The sequence below is a fragment of the Salmo salar genome, chromosome 01, assembly GCF_965601325.2.
Source record: "Salmo salar chromosome 01, fSalSal1, whole genome shotgun sequence".
Lineage (NCBI taxonomy): Eukaryota > Metazoa > Chordata > Actinopteri > Salmoniformes > Salmonidae > Salmo > Salmo salar.
Genome location: NC_138291.1, coordinates 11,769,759 through 11,787,028, shown reverse-complemented (window position 1 = coordinate 11,787,028; position 17,270 = coordinate 11,769,759). Strand labels below are relative to the sequence as shown.

Sequence of the window (17,270 nt, the reverse complement as noted above, 5' to 3'; positions counted from 1 at the left end):
TATACATATGGTATATGATATTAAGATATCTATGGGGCTAACATGGGAGCAGGCCTGAGTAGTGTTAGGGTTAAGGTTAGGCCCGAGCAGGGTTAGGGTTAAGGTTAGGCCCGAGCAGGGTTAGGGTTAAGGTTAGGCCTGAGCAGGGTTAGGGTTAAGGTTAGGCCTGAGCAGGGTTAGGGTTAAGGTTAGGCCTGAGCAGGGTTAGGGTTAAGGTTAGGCCCGAGCAGGGTTAGGGTTAAGGTTAGGCCTGAGCAGGGTTAGGGTTAAGGTTAGGCCTGAGCAGGGTTAGGGTTAAGGTTAGGCCTGAGCAGGGTTAGGGTTAAGGTTAGGCCCGAGCAGGGTTAGGGTTAAGGTTAGGCCCGAGCAGGGTTAGGGTTAAGGTTAGGCCCGAGCAGGGTTAGGGTTAAGGTTAGGCCCGAGCAGGGTTAGGGTTAAGGTTAGGCCTGAGCAGGGTTAGGGTTAAGGTTAGGCCCGAGCAGGGTTAGGGTTAAGGTTAGGCCCGAGCAGGGTTGGGGTTAAGGTTAGGCCTGAGCAGGGTTAGGGTTAGGCCTCAGCAGGGTTAAGGTTAGGCCTCAGCAGGGTTAAGGTTAGGCCTCAGCAGGGTTAAGGTTAGGCCTCAGCAGGGTTAGGGTTAGGCCTCAGCAGGGTTAAGGTTAGGCCTCAGCAGGGTTAGGGTTAGGCCTCAGCAGGGTTAGGGTTAGGCCTCAGCAGGGTTAGGGTTAGGCCTCAGCAGGGTTAGGGTTAGGCCTCAGCAGGGTTAAGGTTAGGCCTCAGCAGGGTTAGGGTTAGGCCTCAGCAGGGTTAAGGTTAGGCCTCAGCAGGGTTAAGGTTAGGCCTCAGCAGGGTTAGGGTTAGGCCTCAGCAGGGTTAAGGTTAGGCCTCAGCAGGGTTAGGGTTAGGCCTCAGCAGGGTTAGGGTTAGGCCTCAGCAGGGTTAGGGTTAGGCCTCAGCAGGGTTAGGGTTAGGCCTCAGCAGGGTTAAGGTTAGGCCTCAGCAGGGTTAAGGTTAGGCCTCAGCAGGGTTAAGGTTAGGCCTCAGCAGGGTTAGGGTCTGTAGCAGAGTGGAGCGTGACATTATGGAGAGGTTGGGAGGGAGGGGTGGGGGCACAGTGCTATGTCAGCCCCAGCTGGTCTTCATTATTCTGAGGTTTGGATCCTGGCGAAGAGGCCTGGCTGGATGAGTGGATCCAGCTACTCCAGCTAACCCATGATATGCAGAGAGAAAGAGAGGAGAGAGAGAAAGAAAAGGGAGAGGGATAGGAGAGAGAGAAAGGGAAAGAGAGTAAAGAGAGAGGAGAAAGAAGAGAGAAAGAGAGGGGTAGCCTGGAAGTCTAAAACAGGCCTATGTCTCCATTCCAGCCCCTCTCTCCCCTGTTCTCTCCTCGTTCTCAGAGCGTTAGATTACAGTGTGATAACATAGGGGGGATGTGAGTAAGTTGGGGAAACGAACTTGTATTCCTAGATATGATGAGTAAGCTTGATAGTACTGTAGATATACAGTAAGTTATACCTGACTTAGAATGTGGTCTGAGTCTCTTCCGCTCTCTCGCGCGCTCTGTCTCCTCCCTCCCTCCATCCATCCATCCATCCCTCCCTCCAGGATTAGGAAGGTGTGGCAGAAGAGGAAGTGTGGTGTCAAGTACGGCTGTCTGACCATCTCCCACAGCACGGTGAGACTCTTAGTTGACATCTCATTCACCTCTCATATCCTGTACCCAATACAGTATATAAACCATACAGTAAAGCTCAGTGCCAAAAGTAATCCTCAAACTAGTGTATACCTGACTACCTGTAACTTTAAATCAGTCGCCAACAGGGCTGACCCCATTTAGTTGACGGGTCGATTGTTTGGTCGATAGGCTGTTAGTCAACTGAGATTTCTTTAGTCGAGCAGTAGCAAAAAATATGAAAAAAATAAATGAATGGTGTACAAGACTGATTGGTGCCTGTCTGAGTGGACTGATCCACTGAGTGGACTGATCCGTGGGGATGGAACAGTCCATCACTCTAAGACATGTGCTACTAAAATTGTATATGGTTATAATATGTGCATATGTGGGAACTCCTTCAAGACTGTTGGAAAAGCATTCCAGGTGAAGCTGGTTGAGAGAATGTCAAGAGTGTGCAAAGCTGTCATCAAGGCAAAGGGTGGCTACTTAGAAGAATCTCAAATATAAAATATATTTTGATTTGTTTAACACTTTTTTGGTTACTACATGATTCCATACGTGTTATTTCATAGTTTTGATGTCTTCACTATTTTTCTACAATGTAGAAAATAGTAAAAATAAAGAAAAACACTTGAATGATTAGGTGTGTCCAAACTTTTGACTGGTACTGTATATCTACAGAAATAAGACAGATCCTGCTTCTGTTGCCTGTTTGACTGTTTGTGTAATAGCTCCAGAGTACCTCTGTGGAGATGGGAGAAACTTCCAGAAGGACAACCATCTCTGCAGCACTCAACCAATCCAGCCTTTATGGGAGAGTGGCCAGACGGAAGCCACTCCTCAGTAAAAGGCACATGTCAGCCCACTTGGAGTTTGCCAAAAGGCACCTAAAGGTCGCTCAGACCATGAGAAACAAAATTCTCTGGTCTGATGAAACCAAGATTGAACTCTTTGGACTGAATTTGGCCTGAATTTCTGGAGGAAACCAGGCACTGCTAATCACCTGGCCAATACCATCCCTACATTGAAGCATGGTGGTGGCAGCATCATGCTGTGGGTATGTTTTTCAGCGGCAGGAACTGGGAGACTAGTCAGGATTGAGGGAAAGATGAACGGAGCAAAGTACAGAGAGATCCTTGATGAAATCCTGCTCCAGGTTCACCTTCCAACAGGACAATGACCCTAATCACACAGAGAAGACAACGCAGGAGTGGCTTTGGGACAAGTCTCTGAATGTCCTTGAGTGGTCCAGCCAGAGCCCGGATATGACCCCGATCTAACATCTCTGGAGAGACCTGAAAAGAGACCTGAGAATAGCTCCAACCTGACGGAGCTTGAGAGGATCAGCAGAGAAGAATGGGAGAAACTCCCCAAATATAGGTGTGCCAAGCTTGTTGTGTCATACCCAAGAAGACTTGAGGCTGTGCTTTAACAAAGTAATCAGTAAAGTGTCTGAATACTTATGTAAATGTGATATTTAAGTTTTTATATTATTTTATACATTTGCATATACATCAACATTTCTGAACCTGTTTTTGCTTTGTAATTATGGAATATTGTGTGTAGATTGATGAGGGAAAAAATATATTTAATCAATTTTAGAATAAGGCTGTAACGTAACAAAATGTGGAAAAAGTGAAGGGGTCTGAACACTTTCTGAACGCACTGTATTCCATTGTTGTTGGGACCATTCTGGAAAAAAACGATGTGAAAAGCTTGCATCTGAGCAAGCATAGTAAAGTTTGGGTCAGCCCTAGGGTGGAAATTGACCCCAGTGTCGTTGGTTCCACAGATCAACCGACCACCGGCGAAGCTCAACCTCCTGACCTGTCAGGTGCGCCCCAACCCCGATGAGAGGAGGACCTTTGACCTGGTCACACGTAGGTTCACCCCTCCCTGACCTCTCTCCACATAACTATGGTGTGTGTGTGTGTGTGTGTGTGTGTGTGTGTGTGTGTGTGTGTGTGTGTGTGTGTGTGTGTGTGTGTGTGTGTGTGTGTGTGTGTGTGTGTGTGTGTGTGTGTGTGTGTGTCTGAGCGTGTGTGTGTGTCTGAGCGTGTGTGTGTGTCTGAGCCTGTGTGTGTGTGTGTGTGTCTGAGCCTGTGTGTGTGTGTGTGTCTGAGCCTGTGTGTGTGTTTGTCTGAGCCTGTGTGTGTGTGTGTGTGTGTGTCTGAGCCTGTGTGTGGTTGTGTGTGTGTCTGAGCCTGTGTGTGTAATGGAAAGAAGGTGCAGAGAGGCGAGTCTCCCCAACCGATCCTCTCTCTGTGTCTGTGGATCAGGTTTTCACCTTGTATGTATCCCTTGGAATGTAGCCTACTGCACTCTCTCTGTCATCCTCCTCTCTCTCTCTTCTCCTGTCCCTCTAAATTCACACCTTGGAATGTAGCCTACTGCACTCTCTCTGTCATCCTCCTCTCTCTCTCTTCTCCTGTCCCTCTAAATTCACACCTATCTTTCCTCTCTCCAGATAATCGGACGTACCATTTCCAAACCGAGGATGAGCAGGAATGCATGATGTAAGCACAGCACTGGAATCCCTCCTCGTTTATATACAAGCATTGTCCTAAATACACTGGAATCCCTCCTTGTTTCTATACAAGCATCATTCTAAATACACTGAAATCCCTCCTTGTTTCTATACAAGCATCATTCTAAATACACTGGAATCCCTCCTTGTTTCTATACAAGCATCATTCTAAATACACTGAAATCCCTCCTTGTTTCTATACAAGCATCATTCTAAATACACTGGAATCCCTCCTTGTTTCTATACAAGCATCATTCTAAATACACTGGAATCCCTCCTTGTTTCTATACAAGCATTGTCCTAAATACACTGGAATCCCTCCTTGTTTCTATACAAGCATCATTCTAAATACACTGGAATCCCTCCTTGTTTCTATACAAGCATTGTTCACATAGAAATTTAATGAATAGAACGGGCATCCCCATTCAAGTCAATGGTGGCATAATGGGTGGACTGGCTGCCATTGAGTGTACCCATAGGAGCAAAGCAGGAAGTAAAAGCAAGTGTACCCATCAATCTGTACGGTGATTTGTTGAATCACCTCAACTGACTACACGGAAATACTTTCCATTGCATGAGCCACATCAATTAACATAATTTGGATGAACATTCTACATTACCATGGAAATTGTTGCATCATAATACCAGGCAGCTACTGCGAGTGTACCCATGAGTTTACCAGTGAAATTGCCAGGGTTAAAGGTTCCAAGCCCATTCTATTCCTTCAATTTCTATGATTATCCCAAATGCACTGACATCCCTCCTAGATTCTATACAAGCATTGTTCCAGATCCACTGAGGTGTAGATAAGGACAGTGACTGTGTCATTCAGAAAGAGAGAAATTCCATTCAAAAATAGGAAAAGATTACAATATAGTATTTATTTCAAAGAGAGGAACAGATACAAAGTAGATCTTCTTTCAGAAAGAGATACAATATGTTTCTTTCAGAAAGAGAAATAGAAAAAGATACCGAGATAGAGATACGTGTGCTGTTAAAATTGGCGCCGTGGGGTGAGACAGGGATGCAGTTTGAGCCCCACGCTCTTCAACATTTTTTTTATTTATTATTTTTATTTCACCTTTATTTAACCAGGTAGGCTAGTTGAGAACAAGTTCTCATTTACAACTGCGACCTGGCCAAGATAAAGCACAGCAGGTCAACACATACAACAACACACAGCTACACATGGAATAAACAAACATACAGTCAATAATACAGTAGAAAAAGAAAAGTCTATATACAGTGAGTGCAATTGAGGTAAGATAAGGGAGGTAAGGCAATAAATAGGCCATGGTGGCGAAGTAATTACAATATAGCAATTAAACACTGGAATGGTAGATGTGCAGAAGATGAATGTGCAAGTAGAGATACTGGGGTGCAAAGGAGCAAGATAATAAATACAGTATGGGGATGAGGTAGTTGGATGGGCTGTTTACAGATGGGCTATGTACAGGTGCAGTGATATGTGAGCTGCTCTGACAGCTGGTGCTTGAAGTTAGTGAGGGAGATATGAGTCTCCAGCTTCAGTAATTTTTGCAGTTCGTTCCAGTCATTGGCAGCAGAGAACATACAGTACCTATAGAAAGTATACTCCCCTGTGAATTTTTTTCTCCTTTTTTTTGTCATGGGGGGGGGGGGGTGAAATACTGTATTAAAAATACAAAACTGAAACATCACAATGGGATAAGTCTCCACCCACCTGAGTTAATACTTGGTGGAAGCACCTTTGGCAGCAATTACAGCTGTGATTGCTGTTGGGATAGCTCTCTACCAACTTTGCGCACCTAGATTAGGCAATATTTGACCATTCTTCTTTACAAAACTGTACTTTCAAGTTCCTTGGACAGCAATCTTCAAATTGTGCCACACATTTTCGATTGGATTTAGGTCAGAGCTCTGACTGGGCCACTCAAGGACATTTACCTTTTTATTCCTTAGCCACTCCACTGTAGCTTTGGCTGTGTGCTTCAGGTCGTTGTCATGCTGAAAGGTGAACTTCTTTTCCAGTTTCAGCTTTCTTGCAGAGGGCAGTAGGTTTGCTTCAAGGACTTTTATATACATTTCTCCATTGATCTTCTCTTCTATCCTGATAAGTGCCCCATTCCCTGACGATGAGAAACATCCCCATAACATGATGCTGCCACCACTATGCTTCACAGTAGGGATGTGTTCTTTGGGTGATGAGCCGTGTTGGGTTTGCACCAAACGTAATGCTTAGCACTTAGGCCAAAAAGTTACATTTTAGTTTAGTCAGACCATAAAACGTTTTGCCACATGGCTACAGAATTTCCAGAGTTTTTTTTGCGCACTTCGAACAGGATTCAAGGTGGGCTTTGTTGAGTAATGGCTTGCTTCTGGCCACTCTACAATACATGGCATATTTGTGGAGTGTTTGGGATATCGTTGTCTCATGCACACTTTGACCAGTCTTGTCCATAAAAGCCTGTATATTTTTTTTCACTTCGAAGTTGTGGGGTAGGACATTTAGATCAATGGGGGAAAAACTATTTTAATGCATTTTAATATCAGGCTATTTTAACATTTTGAACGGGGGGTAAGACTTTTCTATAGGCACTGTATATATCAATGAATTGGTGAGGGCACTAGAACAGTCTGAGGCACCCTACTGGACTCTGAAGTCACATTTTTACAGATGATCTGGTGCTTCTGTCCTCAACAAGGAGGGCCTACAGCAGCACCTATATCTTCTGAACAGATTGTCAGACAAAAATAATGGTTGTCCAGTTGCCAGGACAACAAATACAAATTATATCTAGACACTGTTGCCCTAGAGCACAGAAGAACTATACCTATCTCGGCCTAAACATCAACACCACAGGTTATTTCCAGAAGTTACAACAATCAAGGAGACAATGCACGAAGGGCTTTCTATGCCATCAAAAGGAACATAAAACTTGACATCCCAACCAGGATCTGGCTAAAAATACTTAAATCAGTTATAGAACCCAATGTTCTCTATGGTTGTGAAGTCTGGGGTCCACAGATTCCAACACAAAGACCTCACCTACAGAGAGATGAACCTAGAGAAGAGTCCCCTCAGCCAGCTGGTTCTGGGGCTCTGTTCACAAACACCAACAGAGCCCCACGACAGCAACACAATTAGATCCAACCAAATTATGAGAAAACAATTCGACACACTGGAAAGAATCATCAACCAATTAACAGAGCAAACTGGAATGTTATCTGGCCCTAAACAGAGAGTACACAGTAGCAGAATACCTGACCACTGTGAATGACCCAAAATTAAGGAAAGCTTTGACTTGCATAGCCTTGCTATTGAGAGAGGCCACCATAGGCAGACCTGGCTCTCGAGGGTATGTGCTTACTGGCCACAAAATTAGGTGGAAACTCAGCTGCACAAGAGCGGGTAGCTAGTTTGGGTTGGGACCTCTCTCTGGAGCGTACAGAGCTGAGTAGGGGGTTTCTCTCCTCTTTTTATTTATTTGTATTTTATTTAACCAGGCAAGTCAGTTAAGAAAAAAATTCTTATTTACAATGACGGCGTACACCGGCCAAACCCTAACGACACTAGGCCAATTGTGCGCCACCCTATGGGACTCCCAATCACGGCCGGTTGTGATACAGCCTGGAATCGAACCAGGGTCTGTACATTTACATTTTAGTCATTTAGCAGACGCTCTTATCCAGAGCGACTTACAGTAGTGAATGCATACATTTCATACATTTCATTTCTTGTACTGGCCCCCCGTGGGAATCGAACCCACAACCCTGGCGTTGCACACACCATGCTGGTGTAGTGACATCTCTAGCACTGAGATGCAGTGCCTTAGAACGCTGCGCCACTCGGGAGCCCCTCTTCTTCTTCTCTTCTCCTCTCTGTGTTGGCCTCCGGATCAAGCCTTCGGATGTCATCTGTGTCTGTGGGGAGGAGAAGAAGAAGGAGGGAGGGTCAGCTGAAACAAAAACAACAAAAAGAAAGAAAAATTGAGATGGAGGGGGATGAGAAAGAGAAAGGAGGTTTACTGCAGTGTGAATGTGCCAAGCTCTCAGTGGTACAATTATATACTTGGGTTAAAGACACACAGCTGCACACAGGACTATCATGTGGGCAGTCCGTGCTTTTGAAGCGCAGAATGTAGACCACCATAGTAGTTTCATTAAAAAAAAAACAAGTGTACCGGTTGTCGTAGATCCATAAAAAAATCAGGAAGACATTTCCAGAAAGAATGACTTGTACTACAATACATAACTGTATAAAGACTATATTGCATTGTTTAATCTCTCTCTCCTCCCTCCAGTTGGGTGTCGGTGCTGCAGAACAGTAAGGAGGAAGCCCTGAACACCGTGTTGGGAGGGGACCAGCCGCAGTTCCAGGACTCCGGGCTGCAGGAGCTGGCCAGGGCAGTCATCACCGAGCTCAGACACATGCCCGGCAACGAGGCCTGCGCCGACTGTGGAGCCCACGGTGAGACTGGTGGACAGGAGATAGTCAGTGGGAGGAATCATCGAGAGACTTTAGGATGTGCTCTTGTCCTGTCTCCACACTTAAAGAGAAGGGTGGAGAATCAGGACACAGCCAGTAGGGCTTGGTGGTTCGAGCCCTGAATGCTGATTTGGCTGACAGCCGTGGTATATGTAAGCAATAAGGCATGAGGGGGTGTGGTATATGGCCAATATACCACGGCTAAGGGCTGTTTTTAAGCACGACACATCGCGAGTACATGGACACAGCCCTTAGCCGTGGTATATTGGCCATATATCACAAACCGCAGAGGTACCTTATTGCTATTATAAACTGGTTACCAAGATATTCAGAGCAATAAAAATACATGTTTTATCATACATGTGGTATACGGTCTAGTATACAATGGCTGTCAGCCAATCAGCATCCAGTTTATAATAGACCATATACCATGTGTATGACAAAACATTTATTTTTACTGCTCTAATTCCGTTGCGTCGTGCCTAAGAACAGCCGTTAGCCCAGGTGTATTGGCCATATACCAAACCCCCTCGGGCCTTATTGCTTCAGTGTAAATCCAGTGTTAACTGTACTCATGTTCTGTCCCTGTGTTGTCAACAGACCCCACGTGGCTCTCCACTAACCTGGGCATCCTGACGTGTATAGAGTGTTCTGGGATCCACAGGGAGTTGGGAGTCCACTACTCCAGGATCCAGTCTCTCACGCTGGATGTCCTCAGCACCTCTGAACTACTAGTAATGTTGACCCCGTCTTAGTCCCAATACACACACACACACACACACACACACACGCACCTCCATTTCTAAACAAGCGTTTGTTTTCTGAGCTCTGCTTTGGCTTTAGCTCAGCGTGCTAACTTGGTTTTTAGTTGTGATAATGCCATGGGTTAGATATGTGTTATCTGATGCATTGAAAGTTTAGTCCCTATACAGCTGTACTCACATATCTTGTATCCTAACGCCTCCACTCTCCGTCTGTCCACAGCTGGCAGTCAGTATAGGCAACACCCGCTTCAATGACATCATGGAGGCCAATCTTCCCAATGATTCCATCAAACCCCTCCCCCAGAGTGACATGTAAGTCCATTATACGCTTCATACTTCAATCATGTTCTCATTGGTGGGGCAATCTTGGTTTGAAACAAGACATTTTGACAGAAGCCATATTGGCACCAAAAATTCCAAAACAATGACATTCAAGTGTTGAAATGAGAATGTTGTAACAGAATGTTTGGTATCAACCAGGGGGCAAATCTTGAATCAACTGAATTTAAATGAAATTGAACACAACCCTGGTGCCAACATGGAGGATATAGTTAACCAGTTGATGGTGCCAACATGGAGGATATAGTTAACCAGTTGATGGTTCCAACATGGAGGATATAGTTAACCAGTTGATGGTTCCAACATGGAGGATATAGTTAACCAGTTGATGGTTCCAACATGGAGGATATAGTTAACCAGTTGATGGTTCCAACATGGAGGATATAGTTAACCAGTTGATGGTGCCAACATGGAGGATATAGTTAACCAGTTGATGGTGCCAACATGGAGGATATAGTTAACCAGTTGATGGTGCCAACATGGAGGATATAGTTAACCAGTTGATGGTGCCAACATGGAGGATATAGTTAACCAGTTGATGGTGCCAACATGGAGGATATAGTTAACCAGTTGATGGTGCCAACATGGAGGGTATAGTTAACCAGTTGATGGTGTCAACATGGAGGATATAGTTAACCAGTTGATGGTGCCAACATGGAGGATATAGTTAACCAGTTGATGGTGCCAACATGGAGGATATAGTTAACCAGTTGATGGTGCCAACATGGAGGGTATAGTTAACCAGTTGATGGTGTCAACATGGAGGATATAGTTAACCAGTTGATGGTGCCAACATGGAGGGTATAGTTAACCAGTTGATGGTGCCAACATGGAGGGTATAGTTAACCAGTTGATGGTGCCAACATGGAGGATATAGTTAACCAGTTGATGGTGCCAACATGGAGGATATAGTTAACCAGTTGATGGTGCCAACATGGAGGATATAGTTAACCAGTTGATGGTTCCAACATGGAGGATATAGTTAACCAGTTGATGGTGCCAACATGGAGGATATAGTTAACCAGTTGATGGTGCCAACATGGAGGATATAGTTAACCAGTTGATGGTGCCAACATGGAGGATATAGTTAACCAGTTGATGGTGCCAACATGGAGGATATAGTTAACCAGTTGATGGTGCCAACATGGAGGGTATAGTTAACCAGTTGATGGTTCCAACATGGAGGATATAGTTAACCAGTTGATGGTTCCAACATGGAGGATATAGTTAACCAGTTGATGGTTCCAACATGGAGGATATAGTTAACCAGTTGATGGTTCCAACATGGAGGGTATAGTTAACCAGTCGATGGTGCCAACATGGAGGATATAGTTAACCAGTTGATGGTGCCAACATGGAGGGTATAGTTAACCAGTCGATGGTGCCAACATGGAGGATATAGTTAACCAGTTGATGGTGCCAACATGGAGGATATAGTTAACCAGTTGATGGTTCCAACATGGAGGATATAGTTAACCAGTCGATGGTGCCAACATGGAGGATATAGTTAACCAGTTGATGGTGCCAACATGGAGGATATAGTTAACCAGTTGATGGTGCCAACATGGAGGGTATAGTTAACCAGTTGATGGTGCCAACATGGAGGATATAGTTAACCAGTTGATGGTGCCAACATGGAGGGTATAGTTAACCAGTTGATGGTGCCAACATGGAGGATATAGTTAACCAGTTGATGGTGCCAACATGGAGGATATAGTTAACCAGTTGATGGTTCCAACATGGAGGATATAGTTAACCAGTTGATGGTTCCAACATGGAGGATATAGTTAACCAGTTGATGGTGCCAACATGGAGGATATAGTTAACCAGTTGATGGTGCCAACATGGAGGATATAGTTAACCAGTTGATGGTGCCAACATGGAGGATATAGTTAACCAGTTGATGGTTCCAACATGGAGGATATAGTTAACCAGTCGATGGTTCCAACATGGAGGATATAGTTAACCAGTTGATGGTGCCAACATGGAGGATATAGTTAACCAGTCGATGGTGCCAACATGGAGGATATAGTTAACCAGTTGATGGTGCCTACATGGAGGATATAGTTAACCAGTTGATGGTGCCAACATGGAGGATATAGTTAACCAGTTGATGGTTCCAACATGGAGGATATAGTTAACCAGTTGATGGTGCCAACATGGAGGATATAGTTAACCAGTTGATGGTGCCAACATGGAGGATATAGTTAACCAGTTGATGGTGCCAACATGGAGGATATAGTTAACCAGTTGATGGTGCCTACATGGAGGATATAGTTAACCAGTTGATGGTGCCAACATGGAGGATATAGTTAACCAGTTGATGGTGCCAACATGGAGGATATAGTTAACCAGTTGATGCATACCTATGGCTCTGTCCCGTTGTGCAACCAGGAATGCCAGGAAGGAGTATATCGTGGCCAAGTACGTGGAGCGGCGCTACGTGCTGCACAGGGACCGGGACAGGGAGGACGGTGAGCCATGGCGTGTGTACGATGCCGTGAGGAGCCGGGACCTGACCGCTCTGCTGCAGCTGTACGCCCAGGGAGAGGACCTGGCCAAGCCGCTAGCACTGCCTGAGGGACAGGTACTAGACATAAGGTTGTGATGGTCATGGAAATTTGGATGACGGTTGTGGTCAGCCAAATGACCATGGTCACCGTTATAATCGTTCGATTTTGTAAAGAGTCCATGTTACCGCAGAAACGGACTGAACCACACAAATACCCGGCTGTCCCGTCTTCAGTCAGTTGTTCGTTCCACAAAAAAATTAATTAAAATAAGACATTTGACAGTTATTTTATTTTCACGACGGTCTTCATCCATAATCGTCGGTTACACGATTATACGGTAACTGTGCCAGCCCTAGTACTAGATAGCAGAGAGATATACACACACACTACTGGCCAACCCATTAGAATTGCCTGAGGGACAGGTACTGGATAGGACATGCACAAGTATACATACATACACACCCCAACACAAGCACACAGGCATAAACATGAACATGGTCATATTACATGTAGGATTGCGTATGAAATACCCAGGATAACTTCCCAGTGGAAGGTTTGAAGTGTGTGCTCTGCAGGATATCGTTAGGATGCCTTTTTTAATGTAAAGAGCTGTGAAATTATTAAAACAAAAGGCAGCGGGTCGTCCCCATATGATTTAATTAGCTAGCTAATGGCGGAAGGCTCCATTAAAATTACATTCTGGGATTTGAAGAACAACAAAAAATGAAAATGATCATTGAACAGATTGCCAGATCTCAGACTGCGACTTTAACATGCCTCAATGGGCTTGATTCATCTGGCTGTGGCTGGCCTCTTCTTTCAGAAGACAACTGTGGGTTATTATCTCAAAATAGACCGCTACAATTCTTCTACATTGTAATGTTGTAAATGTCGCTGTTGTGTATGTGTTTGTGTGCGTCTGCAATGAAATGTGTGTGAGTGTGATTGTGTTGTAAGTTAGAAGTCCCAGAACTGTAGTTAGTAACCACACCCTTCTCTCTCTAATCACACTCAATATATCCCTCTCATTTTACTCCCTTCTCTCTCTGTAATCACACCCAATATATCCCTCTCATTTTACTCCCTTCTCTCTCTGTAATCACACTCAATATATCCCTCTCATTTTACACCCTTCTCTCTCTGTAATCACACTCAATATATCCCTCTCATTTTACACCCTTCTCTCTCTGTAATCACACTCAATATATCCCTCTCATTTTACACCCTTCTCTCTCTGTAATCACACTCAATATATCCCTCTCATTTTTACCCTTCTCTCTCTGTAATCACACTCAATATATCCCTCTCATTTTACACCCTTCTCTCTCTGTAATCACACTCAATATATCCCTCTCATTTTACACCCTTCTCTCTCTGTAATCACACTCAATATATCCCTCTCATTTTACTCCCTTCTCTCTCTGTAATCACACTCAATATATCCCTCTCATTTTACTCCCTTCTCTCTCTGTAATCACACTCAATATATCCCTCTCATTTTACTCCCTTCTCTCTCTGTAATCACACTCAATATATCCCTCTCATTTTACTCCCTTCTCTCTCTGTAATCACACTCAATATATCCCTCTCATTTTACTCCCTTCTCTCTCTGTAATCACACTCAATATATCCCTCTCATTTTACACCCTTCTCTCTCTGTAATCACACTCAATATATCCCTCTCATTTTACTCCCTTCTCTCTCTGTAATCACACTCAATATATCCCTCTCATTTTACTCCCTTCTCTCTCTGTAATCACACTCAATATATCCCTCTCATTTTACACCCTTCTCTCTCTGTAATCACACTCAATATATCCCTCTCATTTTACACCCTTCTCTCTCTGTAATCACACTCAATATATCCCTCTCATTTTACTCCCTTCTCTCTCTGTAATCACACTCAATATATCCCTCTCATTTTACTCCCTTCTCTCTCTGTAATCACACTCAATATATCCCTCTCATTTTACACCCTTCTCTCTCTGTAATCACACTCAATATATCCCTCTCATTTTACTCCCTTCTCTCTCTGTAATCACACTCAATATATCCCTCTCATTTTACACCCTTCTCTCTCCTCTCCTCTCTTGTTAAAAAGGTTATGTTTCCTCTCTCTCTCTCCTTCTCTTTTCATTTCTTTAATCAAATTCACCGTCTGTTGATTCCTAAGGGTATGTAATGGTACTGTCTTGCACACATTTTGATATGTGTGTGTTGTGTGGTGGGGTGTGTGGTGGTGTGTGTGTGTGTGTGTGTGTGTGTGTGTGTGTGTGTGTGTGTGTGTGTGTGTGTGTGTGTGTGTGTGTGTGTGTGTGTGTGTGTGTGTGTGTGTGTGTGTGTGTGTGTGTGTGTGTGTGTGTGTGTGTGTTGGCAGGGTATGGTTTATTATTTCAGCTTGTTGGGTCAGAGCTCATGTCTCCAAAGAGCTAAGGGGAACACTTCATAGTCGTACTCATTCATCACACACACACACACACACACACACACACATATACACACAAATGCACATACATACATACATACATACATACATACACACGCACAAATACACACATACAATCATACATACATACAAACACACAAATACACATGCACACACACACACACTCAGTGGGTGTACCTAATGAGTTTCTTCTGTCTTCTAGCATCTGAGAGAGACAGCTCTTCACTTGGCTGTGAGACTGGAGGAGAGGAGCTCTCTATCCCTGGTGGACTTCCTCATACAGAACAGGTGTGAGCGCCCCCTAATGCCAGACCCCTCAATACCACCAGACCCCTCAATACCACCAGACCCCTCAATACCACCTGACCTCTCAATACCACCTGACCTCTCAATACCACCTGACCCCTCAATACCACCTGACCCCTCAATAACACCAGACCCCTCAATACCACCAGACCCCTCAATACCACCAGACCCCTCAATACCACCAGACCCCTCAATACCACCAGACCCCTCAATACCACCTGACCCCTCAATAGCAGCAGACCCCTCAATAGCAGCAGACCCCTCAATAGCACCAGACCCCTCAATAGCAGCAGACCCCTCAATACCACCTGACCCCTCAATACCACCTGACCCCTCAATACCACCAGACCCCTCAATACCACCAGACCCCTCAATACCACCAGACCCCTCAATACCACCAGACCCCTCAATACCACCTGACCCCTCAATAGCAGCAGACCCCTCAATAGCAGCAGACCCCTCAATAGCACCAGACCCCTCAATAGCAGCAGACCCCTCAATACCACCGACCCCCCCCCGACCCCTCAATACCACCAGACCCCTCAATACCACCGACCCCCCCCGACCCCTCAATACCACCAGACCCCTCAATACCACCTGACCCCTCAATACCACCAGACCCCTCAATACCACCAGACCCCTCAATACCACCAGACCCCTCAATACCACCAGACCCCTCGATAACTCCAGACCCCTCGATAACTCCAGACCCCTCAATAGCAGCAGACCCCTCAATAGCAGCAGACCCCTCAATAGCAGCAGACCCCTCAATAGCAGCAGACCTCTCAATAACTCCAGACCCCTCAATAACTCCAGACCCCTCAACAGCGGCAGACCTCTCAATAACTCCAGACCCCTCAATAGCAGCAGACCCCTCAATAGCAGCAGACCCCTCAATAGCAGCAGACCCCTCAATAGCAGCAGACCCCTCAATAGCAGCAGACCCCTCAATAGCACCAGACCCCTCAATAGCACCAGACCCCTCAATACCACCAGACCCCTCAATACCACCAGACCCCTCAATACCACCTGACCTCTCAATAACACCAGACCCCTCAACAGCACCAGACCCCTCAATAGCACCAAGGTGATAACACAAAGGCTGTATCAGAAAACGTTACTCACCGTATAATCCGTGCTTCCTCCGTTTTCTCGTCTTAGTGGGCCCTATGCAGACATGAGATAAGTAGACTTAACATGTTGTTAAATCAACTTATCCCCAGTCTGAATCGGGCCCAAAGTGCATTGGAGGAGAGGATCCAAGGTCCCTCACTCCGACCTCCTCCAACCAATGGCTTTGAAAGGAGTTTAGGGAACAAGGAAAGGAGGAGGCAAGTATTTGACGGCTAGTAACATCTTCAGACACGGCCCAGGGGGTGTGTTCTCGGTGAGGCAAAAACGTTTAGAACGGTACAGATAGAAATACGTGATCACGTTTCACACTCCTGAACACACCCCAGCCTTCCTTACTCCTGAACACATCCCAGAACTCCTTCCTCTAGCCTTACACTGTCTGGGTCCCAAATGGCTCCCTATTCCCTATATAGTGTGCTACTCTTGACCAGGGCCTATAGTAGTGTACTATGTACAGTCGTGGCCAAAAGTTTTGAATGTCACAAATATTAATTTTCACAAAGTCTGCTGCCTCAGTTTGTATGATGGCAATTTGCATATACAGTCGTGGCCAAAAGTTTGAAAATGACACAAATATTAATTTCCACAAAGTTTTCTGCTTCAGTGTCTTTAGATATTTTTGTCAGATGTTACTATGGAATACTGAAGTATAATTAAAAGCATTTCATAAGTGTCAAAGGCTTTTATTGACAATTACATGAAGTTGATGCAAAGAGTCAATATTTGCACTGTTGCCCCTTCTTTTTCAAGACCTCTGCAATCCGCCCTGGCATGCTGTCACTTAACTTCTGGGCCACATCCTGACTGATGGCAGCCCATTCTTGCATAATCAATGCTTGGAGTTTGTCAGAATTTGTGGGGTTTTGTTTCTCCACCCGCCTCTTGAGGATTGACCACAAGTTCTCAATGGGATTAAGGTCTGGGGAGTTTCCTGGCCATGGACCCAAAATATCGATGTTTTGTTCCCCGAGCCACTTAGTTATCACTTTTGCCTTATAGCAAGGGCCTCCATCCTGCTGGAAAAGGCATTGTTCGTCACCAAACTGTTCCTGGATGGTTGGGAGAAGTTGCTCTCGGAGGATGTGTTGGTACCATTCTTTA

General features: G+C 45.0%; 1 protein-coding gene across 2 annotated transcripts in view; it reads left to right on the top strand.

The window, feature by feature from the left end:
- Positions 1-17,270, top strand: part of LOC106612547 (arf-GAP with SH3 domain, ANK repeat and PH domain-containing protein 3) — a 59,112-nt gene that overhangs the window by 28,837 nt on the left and 13,005 nt on the right. For both annotated transcript variants that reach the window (XM_045714254.2, XM_045714253.2), the window contains exons 11-18: positions 1,603-1,672; positions 3,465-3,552; positions 4,140-4,188; positions 8,483-8,649; positions 9,268-9,401; positions 9,652-9,743; positions 12,165-12,357; positions 14,932-15,017. In XM_045714254.2, coding sequence (XP_045570210.1) covers positions 1,603-1,672; positions 3,465-3,552; positions 4,140-4,188; positions 8,483-8,649; positions 9,268-9,401; positions 9,652-9,743; positions 12,165-12,357; positions 14,932-15,017 — 879 coding nt within the window. The remainder of the gene's footprint in view (positions 1-1,602; positions 1,673-3,464; positions 3,553-4,139; positions 4,189-8,482; positions 8,650-9,267; positions 9,402-9,651; positions 9,744-12,164; positions 12,358-14,931; positions 15,018-17,270) is intronic.